The sequence below is a fragment of the Lonchura striata genome, chromosome 13 (assembly GCF_050655825.1).
Source record: "Lonchura striata isolate lonStrDom1 chromosome 13, ASM5065582v1, whole genome shotgun sequence".
NCBI classification, from domain to species: domain Eukaryota; kingdom Metazoa; phylum Chordata; class Aves; order Passeriformes; family Estrildidae; genus Lonchura; species Lonchura striata.
In genome coordinates this window covers 12,688,232-12,707,467 of record NC_140715.1, presented here as the reverse complement: position 1 = coordinate 12,707,467, position 19,236 = coordinate 12,688,232, and the positions used below count along the sequence as shown (strand labels likewise).

Sequence of the window (19,236 nt, the reverse complement as noted above, 5' to 3'; positions counted from 1 at the left end):
ACAATTTGTCTAGCTAGGCTGTAGGTAAAAAAGGGGCTCAGTGAACAAAGCTGAGGGCTCTGTCTGTTTTCTGACTGGTACCTTCTGGTCTCTAAATGGCCACATATCAGCCATCTGGCAAAAAGAAGGTTTTTAGTATGAAAAATTAATTAGATACAATCTAAGCATAATTCTGCCTTGATTTTTGCAACACGGTAATAGTTTATACCCATAAAAGACTAGCAGGAAATATGGTGACAAAATAACCACTCCTCTTAAATTTTTGTTGATTTGCTTATTTTCCAAAAAAGGTGAAGAATTGTCCCAGCTAAAGTTATGCCTTGTGCAGGTTCTTGCTGTGCTGCCTAAGCTACCCAACCCTGTACTACAGGTGTGCCACCACAGCTGCTGCCTTGGCCAAACAAGGATGGCAGATAATGACAATAATGACAGCATATGCCAATAATAACAGATTGTGCCATAATGGACGAGTAATTATTATGGACTGAAGCAATTCCACAAGCCTTGTGACTGAGGCTCCAGAGATAACAAGACAAAATGTCAATACAATAAAAGAGTGACACAGGGAGAGAGTTTTGGTTATTTTTCTTCCTTCTTTTCAAGACTGAACCAAGAAAAAATCAGATGGTTTCATAAATTCAGGCTCCTCATATTTACATTGAGGCCACTAGGAGAAAAATACAATTCCAGCTTTACTTACAGAATAGTGAGCACGATGTGGAACCCAGCAGAGAGCTCGGGCAGCTCATGCACAAAGCTGGTCTGGGTCTCTTGGGGTTTTTTCTGAATGCAGCTGTATCAATTCACTGATAATGCAGTGTCTGCACACTGTCTGTAGGAGTGTTGGTGACAGGTGTGGCAATTTGGCAAGCAGGGGTCTGGGTTTCTTGGGAAGAGCTGACACAGGGCTGGTGCAGGAGGTGCTGCAGGTGCCCCAGGAACATGCAGAAAGGGACTGCTGGTCCTCAAGCACTGCTGGGAGACAAACAGAGTAAGTAAACCTGGGCAAGGATCTGGAGCTGAGTTTGTCCTGACCTTTTGTTACACTTTAAATGAGGGAGCTGATCTGCAAAGGTGTATTTTTTGTGATATCCAAAACCTTCACATTTTGGAAGTACTTAAAGAGCAAAATTTGTACATGGGAAAAGTTGTCTGACCACGTTGGCAGGACACTGATTTCCCTAGGAAGGCTCAAGCTGATGATGAGCTGGAGATCACGAGGATGTTGAGTCAAACTTGCAGCTGATGCAGCTGTGCTGCCCCAGCCCCAGTGCCAGGCTGAGGACACAGATGTGGAGTGCCAAACCTGCTGGGGAGAGTGCTGGGGTGATGAGGGAGGGGACCTGCCTTGGCTGATGTGTGCCTCACCTCTGCAGAGGTGAAAAAGTGGAAAATGTCTTCTGAGGAACTCCTGAGCAGCTGCTGTACTGCAGGCCCAGTGTCTCTTGAGTACCTCAGATGTGCTGTGGAAAGCACAGTGCTGCCAAAATCTCTGGGTAGGGAAAGGATGAATCTGGTATTTGGTAGTTTAGTGTGCAGGGATTCTGCTGCTAAAAATCCCATTATTTGCTTAATGGTGCCAAAATCAGACCTTTGATTCTTAAGGCTTTGTAGTAGTTATTTTTTAATTTAAAAATTACCTAAATGAATGGAAACAACTTCTTAATCTATACATGATGGCTGGTAAAAGTTCCAGAGTGTGTTGGTGCTTTGCTATGGCTTTTGTCTGTGGGATTTATTATTGTGTTTTGTGAGTTTTTGGCTTTTGTCATTGTGGTATTGTTTTTTTTTTTTCTTTTTTTTTTTTATGTATTTTGTTCAGTTTTTTGTCATTGGGAATTTTTGTTTTTGATTTTTTTTGCTTGTTTGGTCTGTCTATTTCTTCGGGTTTTTTTGGGTTTTTTTGGGTGTTTGGTTGCTCCCCCCCCCCCCCCCCCCCCCCGCTTCCCCGCAATCAAATTATCGATTTTCACTGTCCTGATTGATAAACGTGAATTACAGGTTGTAAAATCTTGGTGCTGTCTCCTTGCATCATGTAGATGTTCTTGCTAAATCCTGTGAGAAATATTATATCTATTCTTTCCCAGTGAGTAAGGGAGTGGTAGAGAGAAGGAGGGAAAGGGAAACTGAAAACCCAGGTGGAGCAAGCCAAGCACTGGAGGATTCTAAAAATGGGTGATGGGCTTTGAGAAGGAGCAATCCATTCCCCATATGTATTTTGGAAACTCAACTTGGGAGAAACCTTCCTCTCTCTGTAACCATGCCAGATAATAACACATTTCCTACCTCTGGCACCAGAGTAGCTCATTTTTGATGTACTCAGGGCACTGAAGCCAGTGCTGTGTGAGCCAGATTTCTGTCTTGGGGACATTTATCTGGGGACATTTAAGTGAGTTCCTCACTGTGTGAAGGAAAAATCCATTGTACCTCTGTCACCCCCTGGGAATTCTGGAGCCTTTCAAGGCTTTTTGATTAGGACTGCAAAGTGTTCATTTTTGCAGGAGGATGACTGCTGAGCTGTTCAAACTAGAGAGGAGATTAACCTAAACACTGAACAGTAGGGTAAAAAGAATGGGTTTTGTACAAGCCGAATCATTTGATTTGAAAGGAGTGTTTGCTCTACCAAAAATTCTTGAGAACTATTTATCTAGAAACTGATGCTTGTAGGGGAACTGTTATTTTATTTTTAGTGTTTCCTGACACTGGGGCGTGGGCAACTTTTGATAAAGAAGGAGTTGTCAGAACCTGGCTTTCCATCTGACTTGATGTGGAAGCTGTGCCCAGAGGGCTGGGCATGGGGTGGGGGCACAGGGCTGGCCAGGGCTTGGGTAAGTGGCAGAATGAGGTTTTCAACGAGTGAAGGACCCATTTCATTGCCCAGAGTAAAAGTTAGCTTTCTTTCCATTTGGTTAAATAATGTCAGAGGCCAAGCAAATTTAAACCAGACACACAGGTTGGCAAGAAGAGCAGGAGAGAAAGCAAAGTGGGTAGAAGCAGGTCTAAAGACTTGGGTAAAGGAAGAGCAGGGTGTGTTTACCTGTATTATGATGGCTTCATAGCACAATGCTGATTCAACTACCTGCAAGAAAGGTTTATGGTGTGCTGAGCAGACATCTTGGCACCAAAACCTTATTTATAAATCTTTGCATCACAATTCCAATAATGCTGGAAGCTAGGAAATAGCAGAGGTGTAGCAGGATCACCATATGGTGGGCATGGACCTCTCCAAGTCAGGGCTGGAGCTGGGGCCAGGCTGTGTGCTGTGCTCAGGAGATCTCATTTCAGTGCTGGGCACCGAGGCACACGGTGCCAATCTGATTGTTAAGGTGCATGTGAGTAATGCCTGCCTCGGGGAGCAGCTCCATTGCTCTCAAGGTAAAGCAAATGAAGTCAGTATAAAAGGTTGACAGATATTAACGAAGATCAAACTTGACAAGCATCCTCTAGATATATTTAATATAAAATGCAGATGGCAGTAATTTGCAGGATCTCTGGATTCTGGTCATCTAAGGTAGTTCTGCTGGTGTCTTTTTCTCTGTCTGTACCATGTACTGAAATATTTACTTCCAAACCCATCAGGATCCCACAGATGAAGTGGGCAGGAAATTAATTTCTATTGATTTCAGCCCTGCTTTGGTCTGTTGCATGAAAAAAAGAGGAAAACATAATTATCTTTTTGCTTGCACATCTGCCCAGACATACCAGGCTCGTGCCTCCTCCATCAGCAGCTCCACATCATGTCTGCTCACCTCTGCCTTCATGCTGGCAGCTGAAGCGGTTTCTACTGGGAGATTTTGATTTTCCTGAGAGACTTCAGCTCCCAGTTTGTCAACAACATGAACTGGGACAGAAAAAAAATATAATCCTTCAGAGTGGGGAGATTCTGAAGCGGAGCAGCACCAAACATCTGGCGAGGGCAGTGGTGGTTCAGCGACACCCGCCCAGGAGCAGCTTTCTGGTGAAGTTTTAATTACATGAATTGATGATTCTACTTCAGAAAAAGCATTTTATCTTACTGTGCATGGGGGTTAGATTAGATGATATCAAGAGGCCCCTTCACATCCTCAACAGTTCAGTCATTCTGCATATTTTAAAATTCTACTTAGTTGTTAAACTAGCAGCTGACTTTTTTTAGCTTTTCCAAGAAAACAAGAAGCAGCTATTATTTCTTAGCAGCAGATGTACAGTAACCCTTGATTAAATTAATTTCACTGTTCATAGTTTTTCTTTGTTCATAATTTGTTTTTGCTCATAAATTGCTGTTGCTATTCTCAGATGCTTTTTGTACAGCTGCTGCAGATCCCCTCCATGCAGTAACACACTGAAAGTATTTTAACACTCACTTCAGCATTTTAACATGGTTTGAGTATTCCTAAAATCTTAATACATGTGTATTTTCCTATAGAAAGAGGCAAGAGCTCAAAGCAAAAGCTAATCTACTCTGTAATTTGATAAGTCAGCAAAGTAAATTATGCTAACAAAAAAAACCCCTTTCCCCTTGAAATATTTGATTTTTGTGTATGTCAATGAATAAAGATGTGAGGTTTAACAGGATACTTGAACTTCCATGATTGTTGAGTTTTTCTCGCATAATGCCCTCAGTATGTCTGTGTCTGGTCTGCTTGCATGATGGGATGGGAAGAAAGAAAGTTTTTGTTATCATTCATCAAAGGCTTTCTTTTTAAATTTAGTTGTCAGAGCTTGGGTTTCCTGGAACATCAAGCAGTAATTATCTCCCTGTGTCTGTTGACCTTTCAGTCAACTCAGATTTTGCTTTGGGATTCAATGCTAATTCTGTGGCAAATTTTTAAAGGAGTCTCAAGTTCATCTTTAATGAGAAGCCAGGAATCCTGTTCCCAGTCAGTCACAGGACTTCCCTTCCTCCAGCTGACCAGTCAGTGCAGTATGTCAATGGTTTTGTTTGAATGCCTAAAAGCAGGCAAAGTTTTAGCAGGTTTTAGTTAATAAAGAGCATTTCAAAAAGATTGTTATGCCTTCAATATGGGTTAGGTGTTGGGGGTTCTGTCTGCTGAGCACTGGGGGTCTGACCCTGCTGGGTTGGCAGGAGGCTCTGCAGCTCTCAGAGGCTGTGCGTGCCCTGGAGAATGTGCTGCTCTCTTGGGATCAGGTTCATGGTCACTAACACGGATGGTGGCACAAAACCACCTGAATGTGACATTTTCCTCAGCTCCCCCTGCTCCCACCCACCAAAAGCTGTAGGCAGAGGTGCCTGAGGCAATGCCAGGGGAAAGCTCAGCCTGCCTTGGGCAATATTTGATGCTGGTGAACACCAGTCCCAAGGAGGAGATCTCTGCTTTCTTTCCAGGCAGGGGTGCACGGTGCATTGGTGGAAGTGAGAGCCTGACCTGCTCACACTGTCAGAAAGGTCTGGGAAAGAAGGGCTGGAAGCACTAAGACACTTAAAGCTGTCTGGAATGCTGAAATATAAATGTGTGCTGGACAGGGTATCACACCATTCTGACAGCATTGCTAGGCTGACTGGCAAGGATATTTCTTACAAATGGTGAAACAGTGGCCTGGACATAGTGAAAGATTATTTGCTGACTAATTTGCCTCCCAAAGGTTTACCCTGGGGGTGTGGTGAGGTCCCTCTGACCTTTACTTTGCAGCTCCTCCAAAGTCACTGAGCTTAGAGCCACAAGGGAGGGTGTGAAGTGTCCACCCTGCAGCACAGCTGGGCAATCCTGGGCCCTCCCTGCTGTTTGCTGGGAGAGCTCCAGGCCTTGCAGGACGAGCCTGGGAGTCCCTCACTGACATCTCAGGTGTCTGATGGCTTTGTGCTCCTGCAAGGACTGCCTGTCTCTCCTAATTCTGTGGGCATGGCTGCAGTTTGTAGGTGGATCTTCCACCTGTGCAAGTTGAATTATGAAATGGTTCCTGTGTCTTTTTTTTTTTTCTTTGTAAAAGCGTCCTGTGAAGACATCATGTTCAAATACAACTTTTTCTCTGGCAGCCCAGATAGCTGCCAGTGTGTTGAGTTAAACACACACACACACACACACATATATATATATTTGTTGTTGTTGTTGTTTTTACATGCTGTTACAATCTACTCAGAGACTTGTAAATTCTATCTTCATTTTCTTGCAGAATCTTCCTGAGTTTCTTTCAGGGTGTGAGCTCCGCTGAGATCTTGTCTCAGCTCTATCAAATTCAGCTCCTTCTCTGCCACTTCAGAGTTAAACCCCTTCCCCAAAATTCAGACTGTTTGGCATTCATTCCTGCAGCTGAAGAGAGCTACTTTATCAGTGGAATCTGCCCAAGAGGCACTGGGAATGGGTAAGGACTGTGAGGTTGCTGTTAGATTCCTGTCCTGATGTAAAAGGGGACAGCTAGACAGTTTTGTTAAGGAAATTTCAGAAGAATGGGAAATTGGCTCTGGAGAAACTGTTGTGGGATCTCCTTTTGTTTTTCTATTCACACAAAAATTCTTGACTTTTATTCTAAACCTGGGCATAAACCTATGCCTAGCTTTACTTCTCCTGTGTAAGAAAACAGTGGTTGCATTTATTTGAAAAGCAAACAAAACCCCATCAACAAGCAAACAAAACTCCCATCCCCAAACCCAATCATCTGATGGGGATTGAACAGCTTCCACTGGCCAAATACTTCAGAAAATGTGGGAATTTGATCAGACTACAGTCATGGGCTGGCTTTCAGTAGTAGTAATTATGGCAAATCCTGAGATGGCTTCAAGGTAGAAATGAATGCATGGACTCATCTGACACAACTCTGCACCCAGGTAAGTGTGGTCCCAGAAGCAGTCATTTTGTAACTTGTTAGTGGAGAGATCTGTTGGCCCTTTCTGAGGACAGGAGAGATTTGGGTGTGGGCAGTGTCAGGGTGCCCTGGGAGCCTGAGGAGGTGGAGGCTGTGCAGGACTCACTGCAGGTGTGCCCGGCAGGTCTGTGCCTCTCCGTACTGCAGCTCTGATTCCATGCAATTAAGCACTGCAGGAGTCTCCAACCAAAAATGCAGCTGCCAAGGGGGGTAAGAGGTTCTCTTTAGAGGGAACCCAAACTTTCAGAGCTTCTTGTGATTCTGATAGCCATCCCTGGCTGGAAGAACTAATTCATGGAGCTATTACAACCCTGACATCTACATGAATTAACAGGTTTTCCTCATCAGGTATGAGGGTGAAGTGAATTCTGTGGAGAATAGCTCCACACGTGCCAATTCCATCACATTATGTAAATAGCCTGTGACTAATGGAGAAATCTATGAAATGAAATGAAAGAAATGAAATGAAGTGAAATGAAATGAAATGGAAATTAAATAAAAGGCATCAGTCAGTGCATTTGCATGGAAACCAAGGGAACTTTGTTTAAAAATGAGTGATAGCAGACAAGATAATTCTACAGTTGCCATTGTGGAATATTTCTAAGTGTCTTATTAGCATAGAATTGAAGGGACAATGTTGTTTATGGAGTCTGTGAGGTTCCACTCAATTCCACAGCCTGTCTGACCCTTCATTGTGAGGTTTCTTAAAGCTTTTCTACAGATTGACTCTCCTCTCATTTTTTAAATTGCTTTTCTGTGTCTACTTTTATATATATTTTTTTCTTCCTTTGCCTTGTACCCCTTAGCTTTTATAATTTTTCTTTCTGTCTCCTTTTATTGAGCTGGCTATTGCTATTTTTTAAGGTTTGTTTTTTTTTTCTCATTTGTCATATACCTTGTTGCTTTTTAATTTTTCTATGTGTCTTTTTTTCCCCCTCTTCTCTCATCCTGGTGCTTTAAAGGAAGACCATAGCACACTGCTATCTCTGGTGTACTTTGTACCCCTCTGGGTTTGTCAGGGCATCTCTGGAGGTCACCCCTTCTCCTCAGAGCAGTTTCTGTGTCCTCTCCTCCTTCTCATTTGTCTCCTCTGCGTCAGCAGCTCCCTCACACATCTGAAGTCCTGTCTGGTCCCTTCCTGAGTACCTTTGTGCCCTTGAGCTGTGCTCTGTTGGCTCCATGGCCATCCCTTTGACCTGCAGTGGGCTCTGGATTTCTCTTGGAACTTTAGATCTCTCTTTGGACCTTCTGGGGATTCTTGATGTTCTGGTGCCCCATTTTAATGAGAAGTGTCCTATCCCAGTTACAGGCAGTACAATTCACCAGCTGGGCAGGGGAATGGTTTTACACAGGGTAAAATTTATTTATCAGTTAATGGGAGAAATCAGTCTTTAAATCACACACAGTACTGACACTGCCTTTGTCCACAGACAGGATTACAGTCAATAATCAGTTGAGTTTTTTGCTCAAAAGTGGAATCATTTCCACAGTGAATGGCAGCTCCCAAGTATCTAAGACTAGTTATAAGGTTATAGGTGGTTAAAGTGAAACCAGTCAGCAATAAAATACACAAACATATAACGACACAGTTCATTTACAAGGATGTTTATAAATATATTGGTCTGGTCTACATGACCAAACCACTCAAACAAATTTCTGACACAGTTTTTATTTTTAAAAACTAAGACTTTCTACACTGGAATAGCATCTGGGAGTTCAGGCTTCCCCTCCAGCTTTCTGTAGTTAGTTCCATGGTGCTGCTTCCCCAAGAAAGCTCACAGTTCTCCAGCTGGTTGCATCATGTAACAACTTTCTGCTGAGAAATGCTGTTAGTATTTTTTTCTACTTGGCTATACCAATTAAAGAAGTGAAAATGAAGTCGTCAGCATTACCCAAGACAGGGCAACATTTGCCAGTTTAACTTGAGCAACCTTTAAATATCAGGTATTGCAGTTACCTTTACCACTGTCACACACCAGGTTGGAGTCCACAATACTTATGCTTTAAAAACAAGAAATTACTCTTTGTTCCTATTCCTGTCACAGTCAATTGGCTCCTGCTGACTTGCTTGGAAGTCCAGTATCAGGATGCACAGGGAGGCAGTGGATGTGGTGAGAGAATGTGCAGCGCTGAGGGCGACGTCTGAGGCAGTGAGAATCCTCTGCTCTGTTAACAATGATTGTTACAAGTGCAACATCAAGGAGAGATGCTTGATGACTGAATGCTCAGAACAGAAATGCAGCACCCATCAACACTTGAGTCAAGTGAAAGTGTGAGAAAAAATGAGAAGGAGAAATCAAGGCACAAGTGTTATGGTTCACTTTTGATTCTGAAGCAGTGTCATTGCTCAGAGAGCTCCCACCTGCTAATGAAGAACCCTCTTATACCAAGATTTTCAGACTGGAAGGAAAAATGGAGTGCTTAACTCTGATCAGGATGTCAGGAGTAGACAATTGCTATTGCAAAAAAATGATGGCAATCTTCTCTTTTATGCCTGTCTAATACATACTGCCCAAGCACTTCTATGGAGAGACCATCCATCAGCATCATAGAATCTGAACCAGAATTCATTTCATGATTGCTTTTAAACCACTTGGGAATGATACTAAAACCACCTCTGCTGTAAAAGTAAGCACACTTGGCCTTTGGGATGGGATGGGATGGGATGGGATGGGATGGGATGGGATGGGATGGGATGGGATGGGATGGGATGGGATGGGATGGGATGGGATGGGATGGGATGGGAGCCGAGCCACTTAGGCCAAGTTCACACATGGGAATTTCAGCTGGGCCTGATTCAGACTTTAAATACCATCTGAGACATTTGCCAATGACAACAATCTGAACTGCTGTGCTAGTATTAATAAATTATAGTAAATTGTGAATGTTATGTGCTTGTAAAATGCTTTAAGCATGGGCCCTGAAGCTGTAAACAGTGTACTTAAATTTGAGGAAGATGGTGATAGAGATTTGTGTTCAAAACCCAGGGAAATACTGTTGATAGCCCAGTCTAGCAGGTGTGGCACCAGCATTTGTTAAAACACTGTTCAGGAAACGTCCTTCTGACAGGAGTAGATGGTTTTAAGACAGGTACTGGGATCCCTAAGAAAAGTGAAGTTCCTGGGTCAGATCTGCTCTCAGTTTAGCCAGGTGCAATGAAGACAGTGAATCACTTTGTTACCCAGGAGTCTCAGTGGTGAAAGAAGCAGCTCCATCCCTTCACCAGAGCACAGCCAGCCCCTCTGACCATGCGTGGCCCCAGTGTCATTGACTGCAAGTCACTGCTTTTATCCTGATGAAATGCCTGTTGTGCTGAACAAACAGATGATGTGCATCAGCAATAAAGGCAGCCCAGTGACCTGGGCTGAAGTTCACAGAAATAGTTAATGCTGAGATACTCTCGACAGTCTGATCATTGGCTTTTTTTAGGTATTTAGCTGTCTTCTGTTTTTTTCTCTGTGATGCACAAGGCAGAGGTTAAGGTTGCGTAATCAATTCCACATGCATGATATTTGATTTAATTAGAAAAATCCCCTAAATTATGCCAAAGATAATCCATACCTATCACTCAGATTCTTGATTACCATGTCACTAATTCTACCATTCTTTCTCTTGTGCTGGTGCTGCCCTTTTGACTTCTATGGGCTCAGACACGAAGAGATTTCACCAAGGTCTTTTATCTCAGTGTGAATCAGAGGGTACTTAACAAACCTGAGCATCTGCAGGGGCTGGTGAGGCTCTTCTGACAGAGCTCCTCTGATGAGCAGAGCAGTGCAGACAGTCTGAACTGATGCTGGAACAAGAACTGTGCCTGAACCCTTTAGGAAATGGACAGGTAAGGAAAGCAATGTTCCCTCTCCAAGAGAACTTCATAGCCTTAAGGTGAGTTTCATCACAGCTGAGTCATCAAGGAGCTCACTGTAATTTGAATGTGAATTCTTTTTGCTTAAGTGGGGCATTAATAAATTGCTGAAGTTAGAGAATACTTTACAAGGAACTTTATGTACAAGTGTTAGAACAGGGTGTTTTGAAACTCAGAAGAAAAAAAAGAAGGGGCTTTAGCAGTACAAGTAATCAATTATATTTAATTTGAACAAGAGGAAGCATGGTGAGTTTTTGGACTAAAGTGTTCTAAGTACTGTGTTTAAACAGCTCAATATTAACTGATTATTTATGTTGCCACTGTATCATGGATAAAAAAGAAGTTTGGCTACTTTTTTATGGCCACACTGGAAAGTGGTTTCTAAAATGCTTTAGTTTAAAAAAAAATCTGTTCAGTATTATCCCTTTAGGCTTCTTTGTAGTGTGCTACTCAAGAAAATGCTTTCAAACACAGAAACTGTATTTCTGTGAACAGAAATGACCACATCTGCTCAAGTGTGCCCTCTTGCTAGTGCAGAAATGTGGGGGGAAATATAGCTGAAATTAAAATGCAAACCTAATTTTCAACTCAAAGAGAAATCTGAGTAAGTAGCCAAAACAAATTTTACTCTGAATTCGTAGTGGGTTGTTTTGATAATGGAGATTCTAAAAGGTTGCTGTAAGGAGCAGTGATGATGGTAAAAGAGAAAAACAATGACCTTTACTGGTGCTTTGGAGAATGCAATGCTTTTAGGAGAAATGCTAAATATATATTTCATCTTGAGCACCATCATTCTGAGTGAAACTTGCAGTACATCAAATGGGTCCTGTTTTAGTGTTCATAAAAAAAAAAGTCCAGCTCTAGCCTTTTTCCTTGTTAAAATACAATTTCTGGGCTGAACTGCCACTAAGCCAAAGCAAAGTGCATGAGGGGGCTGAAAGGAAGGTGGTGGAGTCTTGGATAACTTCAAGGGCCTTTCTTACAGTGTGAACTGCCTCTAAACTGCAGATTCATCAGGGACGGTATTGGTATAGGGCTGGAAAATAAAAAGGCCAGCAAACTGTGTGAAAGGCTGCTGAAGTTAGGAATACCACAGAGTTCAGGGTTTACCTGGGGGAAGCCAGGTGTTTAGGAAGGACATCCCCATCAATGGCTGAAATGGAAACACTTTTATTGGAAAAAAAGTAAGATGTTAATACTGTTTATAATTTATTATGATTGATCTGTAGGGCTTTTGGAAGTGGTTTTACCAGCATTAATACTATCATAAAGTACCTGTTAGGACTATGCCTATGGGAGCATAATCCCGGTTTTGCTGAACTAAATGGCAGACTTTATCTAAACTTGGTGGTAACAGAAAAAGGCCATCTGCAGCAAAATACAGAATTTTGGAAGCTGCAGTTAGATTATTTTATATATCCGCATGGGGATTATTTAACTTCAGAGACCCCTTAGATGCATCTGTTTGCAGGTTTGAAAGGGCAATATTTTCATATTCCTCTTGTGATGCTGAGCATCTGCAGTGGTGAGCTAACACTACCAAATCCTTCTGGAAGTTCCTGTTCAGAAATCCATAAAAGATGGGATTGATACATGTTGAGATCATGGCCACAAGGTGGCAGATTGTAAATGCCAGGTTATGATTACAGCTCATTAGTGCCTCATAGTTCCAGTCAAAAACCACATTGAATATATTGAGAGGCAACCAGCAAGCTGCAAAGGTCACAACCATTGATATCAGCATCATATTGATCCTTTTGTTTGCACTCAGCCTGTTCTCATTCTCTCTCATCCTGTCTATTTTACTTTGTCTCCGTCTAAGACATACAAATATCCTGAGATAGCAGACAAAAATAAACCCCAGTGGGAAGCAGTACTGGAAAACCAGGAGGCTGGTGGTGAAAATCAGTCTCTCTGTAAGAGACGGCCACGCTTCGATGCAAGCAACCTTGTTCTTGTAGAAATCACTGTAGAAAGACAAATGTTTGAAGGGTTCATCTGTTATTTGGTGGAATACTAAAAAAGGAGTGGATATGATGAGGGAAAGCCCCCAGACAAGAAGAATTCCCCAATAAGCATGTGAAATATTAGGCTTCCAGCCCCGTGGGTTCACAATTAACTGGTATCTCTCAATAGCAATGAGTACAAGTGAGAAAATGGAGACTGAGACAGATAGACTTTGTATGAAAGAGCCTATTTTACACATTGCTTCCCCAAATATCCAGTGGTCCATTAAGGTATATGCAACTGTGACAGGAATGCACATGATACAAATCAAGACATCTGATAAAGAGAGGTTGGCAATCAAAATGTTGGTGACATTTTGAGCTTCTTTCCGTCTCTTTATTATCATAATTAAGCAAAGATTTCCAACAAGCCCCACTAGTGTAACCAATGTGTAAGCTGTAATAAGTAAGAATTCTGCAAGGGAGGAAAGCTGGCATGTATCAAAGTTCAAGAACTGAAAAAGGCTAATATTAGAGACAGTTTGATTCAGGATTTCGCTGGGATGCCGAACAGCTTTATCCATCCTGAAGCATCTTCCAACCTATGGACAAAACCTTGTATTATTTAGAATATACTTTGCATGGAGATTTTCAAAGCAGTGAGTACTCTGGGTCTATCACTGTAGTCAGTGTCCCTAAGGTTTTGAGCAAATCTAACATGATTAATTACAGTACTGGAAAAGCACATGGTTATTAGTGGGTTTATGTGTCTCTGTGGAAGGAGGTTGATGTCACCTTTCTGAGGTTCTGCACTAACACTACAGATCTATAACTGATGCACAAGAACCAGCTGTGATAGCAGCTCTGACTAAACTTGTACAGACACTTTCAAACAAAACCACCTTTACCAGTTGTGGGTAAAGTTTGATTTTCAGAATAAAGTATTCTAAAATCTGTCTCTGCTGAAGGTTTAAGAAGGTTTAGTGGATTCCAATGAGGATAATCTGTTGCTTTTGTATTACCAGAAAAGAAGAATTGGGTCCTGCCATCACTCTGCTAGCTTAGGCATCACACTTAGATTTTCTTTAGAGCTACAAAGCAATGTGAATTAATACACTCAATCCTCCTGAATTAATCAAAGTTATGTGTGCTTGAGCTCAAATGGCATTCAAAGCCTCTATGAATGATATCTAAAGGGAGTTTCCTGTTCTACTGATGCATTGGAGATAGTATGTCCTTTTTCCTAAATCTCACCTGAGAAAAATGTAAACAAAATAAAGCTCACATTGTAGTTATACAGAAAGTAACTCCTCTTTCAGTCAAGAAAAAAAAATTATATTAGCACAGTTCTGTGGTTTTAAAACTTATATTAATGGGAAGAGTTAGGTTCAACATAATATCTTGATAGGTTTGAATTTATCACTGAGTGCAAAAGTTAATTTAAAGGCTCACCAGCTTTCTAGCCAGAAAGAGTTTGTTTCCAACCTGGGAAAGGAAAAGCTAAGTATTAAAAGAGTTATTTTAAAATTTTAAAATGGGTAATGGGTATATGTTCTACACTTATATCTTTCAAAACTCAACTTTAACTTGCCTTAATTCCCCTGTGAAGTTACTGGAAAACTAGCTGGAAGGAGATCATTCTTCACCCCTAGTAATGGTGTTGAGAGCCTGTGGAGAAAGGAGAATGAAGAAGCAGTGGGAAGTTAGAGGATACACAACAAGAAGGGATAGGTGGATGTTCTATTATTACTAGAAAAAATCTGCTTATGTGTAGAAGATTTGTCAGCCCTTTCACAGAAATGATTGCCATTATTTAATCACTAAGGATTTTAAAAAAATATTTGGTTGTCTGTAAAAAATTAAACACTAAATTCAGGGTTAAACTGTAATTATGATTCTGTACTAGATTTCCCACAGACACTCAAAGAATATTCCAGCCAGAGTTATATCCTAGACTGCTTTATCCTGATACTTCCGTTTGATATAAGTTTGGGTGCTTCAAATTAGGATTATTAAAAATCTCTAAAAAACACCATGCTCACCTTTAGAGCATCTACTACCACTCTCACTCTGATTGAAATATCCTTTTTAATCAGCATACTCATATTGGAGTGGGAAGTAGCTGTAGATATATGTGACTCTGTGTGGCCCTGATGTCCCAACAATGACCTAAATTGTAGTCAGGGGTAGCATTAAGCCCTGCAGAGTCTCCCTAAAGAATGTACCTGGCTTGGTTAAAGCCATACTGGGGAATGACATGAAAAACTCTACAATCCTGCTGTAATAACTATGGAAGTCTGGTGGCTCTGATAGATTTTGCAGTCCCTTGAAGGTGTCCCTACTCCAGCAGGGCAAGAGCAAGAGCTGGGTACCCCACTGTGTGTCCACCAGGCTCCACAAACTCTTGTCCTCCTGAGGGAGGCACTGCCACTGCCAGCCCCTTGCAGAGCCCCATGATGTGCTTGGGCAGCAGCCCCTTCAGGACACCGAATTCCTGGAGTGCACTGGCACCCACCTTTCCCTGGAGCAGCACTCGCTGCCTGGCTGGTTTCTCCCACCCAAGCATGCATGTGCTGGAAGGACAGAGGCACTGAATGGTGGATGTACCACCAACAGTGGCAGTGGTTGCCCCAAGTGAGATTTCCTGCACTTCAGAAGTGTGAGGATCTAAAGCCTGGCTGCTTTGCCCCAAGGGATGATCTTTCTCTGCAGTGCCTGTGGTGTCCACCTGGCTGGTACAGATCTGATACCTTCAAAGACCAACTCTGCTCTTCCCTGCTTTTTATGTGAGCAGGAGAAGCTGTGGGGGACTCAAAAGGCCATGAGGCTGAGCCAAGTTTGTAATATTTTATGCACTATTTGCTAAGCTTGCTTAATTCTCCATGGATGCACAACACAGTTTGATAGCAAGTTCTGAATGTCCTCTCCCAAGAATTCAGGATGGTAGGGCTTCTCTGGCATTTTCTGTTTGGGAAAAGTCCATGTACTGACCTAATAAGTTCACTTGCTAGATCAGTTTTAGGCACACTCTCCATCTACGCTGTCCTTTTCTCAGGAAAATGTATCATTTCTTTTCACTCTTTGGTTTGTTCCGGGAGTTAAAGACTGCAGTCTTTAGTACACATCTTTTTGCAAGGCAATTTAAACATTTACTTGGCAATAAAACAAATTCACCTGTCTTGGTAAAGATCAGGATTATTCATAGCATTAAAAAATAAGTTACTCTAGTATTTGCTACAGCATGTTGAACTATATTGTAATACATGCTGGCATTTTTTTAATCTATTAAATAAATGTTATTGGAATCAGCATCCTTGGACTGCAGCTACAGCTGACACCAGAATTGAAGTGTTTAACAAAAAGTACTAATTACTTCAACCCCTAATCCATGCATTTTGGAAAAGATTCTCTATCACAGTAAGAGTTTAACACTGTAAGATATTATAAACCCCCTGGTCTTGTTACATTCATCTATCTGCAGAATCATTACTGAAACATTCATGAGAAAAAGAAAGGTCTAAAATAAAATGAGTTTTAGAAAGGTTTTATTTCCTAATATTTTCTTACCTATGCTAAAGATGAACAGTCCTGTCCTTTCAAGGTGACCAGTAAATGTTTCAATTACAAACCTTGTTTATTAAGTTCCTAAGTATTGCACAGCTAAAATGTAGAGAAAAATTTACATTCAAATTTAAATCTAGATTATAGAGAATAAAATATTGCTTTAAAAAATATTTCAGTAACTTCTGTAATAGTTTTATTGATTTTCTGACTTCTTACCTGATGAAAAATTCAAGTCATATCCACACTGATTTAACAATTTTTCTTTTCCCTCAGAGCCAGCAAACACATCTTCTTTCTGTATAAAAGAATCCAGAGCAAAGCCATGTCTCCTAAAGCAACACTTAAACTCTCCTTTCTTCTCTGTCTGTAACAAACCACAGATCCCCACTTTCCAGCAGTACTGAATCTGCCAGGCTGTAGGAAGACTGCTGAGGAATAAAACAAGCTCTGGAATCCAAGAGGAGATGAACAGCAGTGAGCAGGGAGGAGGAAGGACCAGTAGTCATGGGGATGGATTTTCCTCCACTGTGCTGCTTCCCTCCACCCTGTGAAACACCTTATCATGCAATTTAATTTTTGATTATTTAATCTGTTCTGTAATTCAAATGTTTTCCCTTTGCAGGATTTCATACATAAACATCTGCAGATGGCATACTGCTTTCTTAATTGATACAGCAATACAATAAGCTGCTTGGAAAGAGCATGCACATCCTATTAAGTGTATCATTTGCTTTATTGCAACTAAGATAATCAGGTTTTCATTATAAATCGATATTTTAGCTTATACTTCTCAGATAAAGACAATTCCTGAAAGCAAGGCATGGCACACTGCACTAGCTCATAGTGTAAAGGGGCTTTTATTTTCTTAGTGTTTTTTCAGTAAGAGTCCATATGTTTTGTAGAGACATGTTTATAAAAATAAGCATTCAGCTTACTAAATATTTAGAATGAACTTTTATGGAGTGGGAAAGGAACTGCTTTTCTTAGGACCTGCAATCTAGTAAATTGCTATATAAACTCTAGCATTTTTACCTGGGTCCACTTAACCTCCAGTATCTCAGTCTGGTTATTTTAAGAGAATGGTTATCAAAAAGCAGTAGGATTTTTGGGATGAGCAATACTGGTGTTGTACTGAAGTGCAATTCAGAACTAATTATCTAAAAATATATTTGGTTGTCATGCTATAGTATACAAATAAAATACATGTAGGGTGGAGGGAGCCTTTGTGTCCAGCCAGACTAACATCCTGCTTTTCATGTATTTGAGTCTATTCATGATGTGTTTGTCCAGACTGTTTTTTAACCATCTGTGGTGATCTTGGACTAGGTATTCAAGTGCCTAATTGACTACTAGGAAGACTGCCTTAACACCTCCCCATAAAACTTCCTTCTCTTTAGTTTAAACCAGTGATTTTTATTCTAATTGTGGTTTGGGAATTCTGATATTTTAACCAAAAATGCTGTAATCAAGCAATGGGAATATATTTTTCTAAAGCATTTCTAGAGCTTGCTGGGTTTGATTACGTCAATATTACTATAAAAACAAAGCTTTGCCAAAGTACTTTAGAAATTCTGCTGCTGGTTGTAGTGTAACCCCAGGAAGTTAATCAGGACCCGAACATGCAATGTGATAAGCATCAGAACAGGCCATAAAAATGCATATCTACTTATGAAGTAAATAAGTCAATAAAATAAAAATATGTTCCTATTCTATTTCTAAATTTCAAAGGTCATTTTGCTTATTTACACATGCCTCTGTTTCTAATATAATTCTGTATGCAGTCTTTCATTTGTGGAAAAAGTGGACTCTTTAACATATGATCCATTGGTTTTACAGTTGCATCAGCCTGCTGCCTCATGTGGATTTTATTGTGTTGCAACCTGTTGTGAATTAGATCACATCCAGCATCAGATGCTTGTGGGTGTAGCTACTCCTGGTGTGTTTAATCCTGATGTCAAAGGTATGTATACTAAGTGGGACCCATGGCTCTGGAGGAAGGATCACAAGGTATTTTTTCAGCCAAATGCTGGAGTGTCTATTTGCAAAAAAGGTTAATGGATAGCAGAATTGTATTTACTTTTTATCAATGGTCTTGTCATTTCTAAATTGCTCAGTATTAAGTGATAGGTGAAGTGCCATAATAGGTTTTTGAACTTAATGTTTGTGATAACTTGTGTAGCATTGGCAACAACCTGTTGGTGAAAAATAACATTTAACTCCTCTAAGTTCACCTTTTGTCTGGCATTTACATGATTCCTTGGCAAGCAGAAATCTTTGCTGATGGTTGATCACTCTAAATTTTTGCTTAATTGTTTCTCCTATGTACCTGTGCAGTAGTCCTTGTTTCTGCCTGTTGCAGCCTCCTTTTTGAGAAATAAGATTTAGTAGAGATGCACTTTACAATTTTTCAGCTTCCCATGTGAAGAAATTCTTTAACATTGGCCAAGGGCTGGTTCAGAGCCCTGCAACATCTCTGAAGGGTCATGGAATCACAGACTGGCTTGGGTTGGAAAGGACCTTAAAGATCAACCAGTTCCAATGGGAAGGGGCACCTCCCACTAGATAAGGCTGTTCCAAGATCTATCCAACCCGGCCTTGGACACTTCCAAGGAATGGAAGTCACTTCCAGGACACTTCCAGTGTCACTTCCAGGACACTTCCAGTGTCACTTCCAGGACACTTCCTAAGATGGGGCAGCCACAGCTTCTCTGGGTGATTTTTTCCAATGACTCACCACCCCCACAGTCAAGAATTTATTCCCAAATCCCACCTGACTCTGCCCTCTGTCACTACAAAGCCACTCACTCTCACCATGGCATTCCAGGCCCTTGTCCAAAGTCCCTCTCCAGGTCTCTTGGAGCCCCTTTAGGCACTGGAAGGACTCTGTGCTCTCCCTGGATTATTCCCTTGTCAGGCTGAGTACTCTCAGCTCCCTCAGCCTTTGTAGCACCCTGATGGCCTCATCTGGACTTGCTCCAGCAGATCCACCCCCTCCTCACGTGGGAGCCCCAGTGCTGGATGCAGCACTGCAGGTGGGGTCTCCCAAGAGTGCAGGAGGGAGGG

General features: G+C 41.4%; 1 protein-coding gene across 1 annotated transcript; it reads right to left on the bottom strand.

Annotated features, from left to right (window-relative positions):
* Positions 1–8,140: 8,140 nt before the first annotated feature.
* Positions 8,141–13,193, bottom strand: LOC110482750 (neuropeptide Y receptor type 6). The gene has a single exon (XM_085591305.1). It carries the CDS (start codon positions 13,191–13,193, stop codon positions 12,075–12,077), a length of 1,119 nt encoding a protein of 372 aa, XP_085447431.1. The 3' UTR covers positions 8,141–12,074.
* Positions 13,194–19,236: the final 6,043 nt, after the last annotated feature.

What these genes read in the sequence shown, in the direction of transcription:
- LOC110482750 (XM_085591305.1), bottom strand. Translation starts at nt 13,193, where the DNA reads ATGGATAAAGCTGTTCGGCATCCCAGCGAAATCCTGAATCAAACTGTC.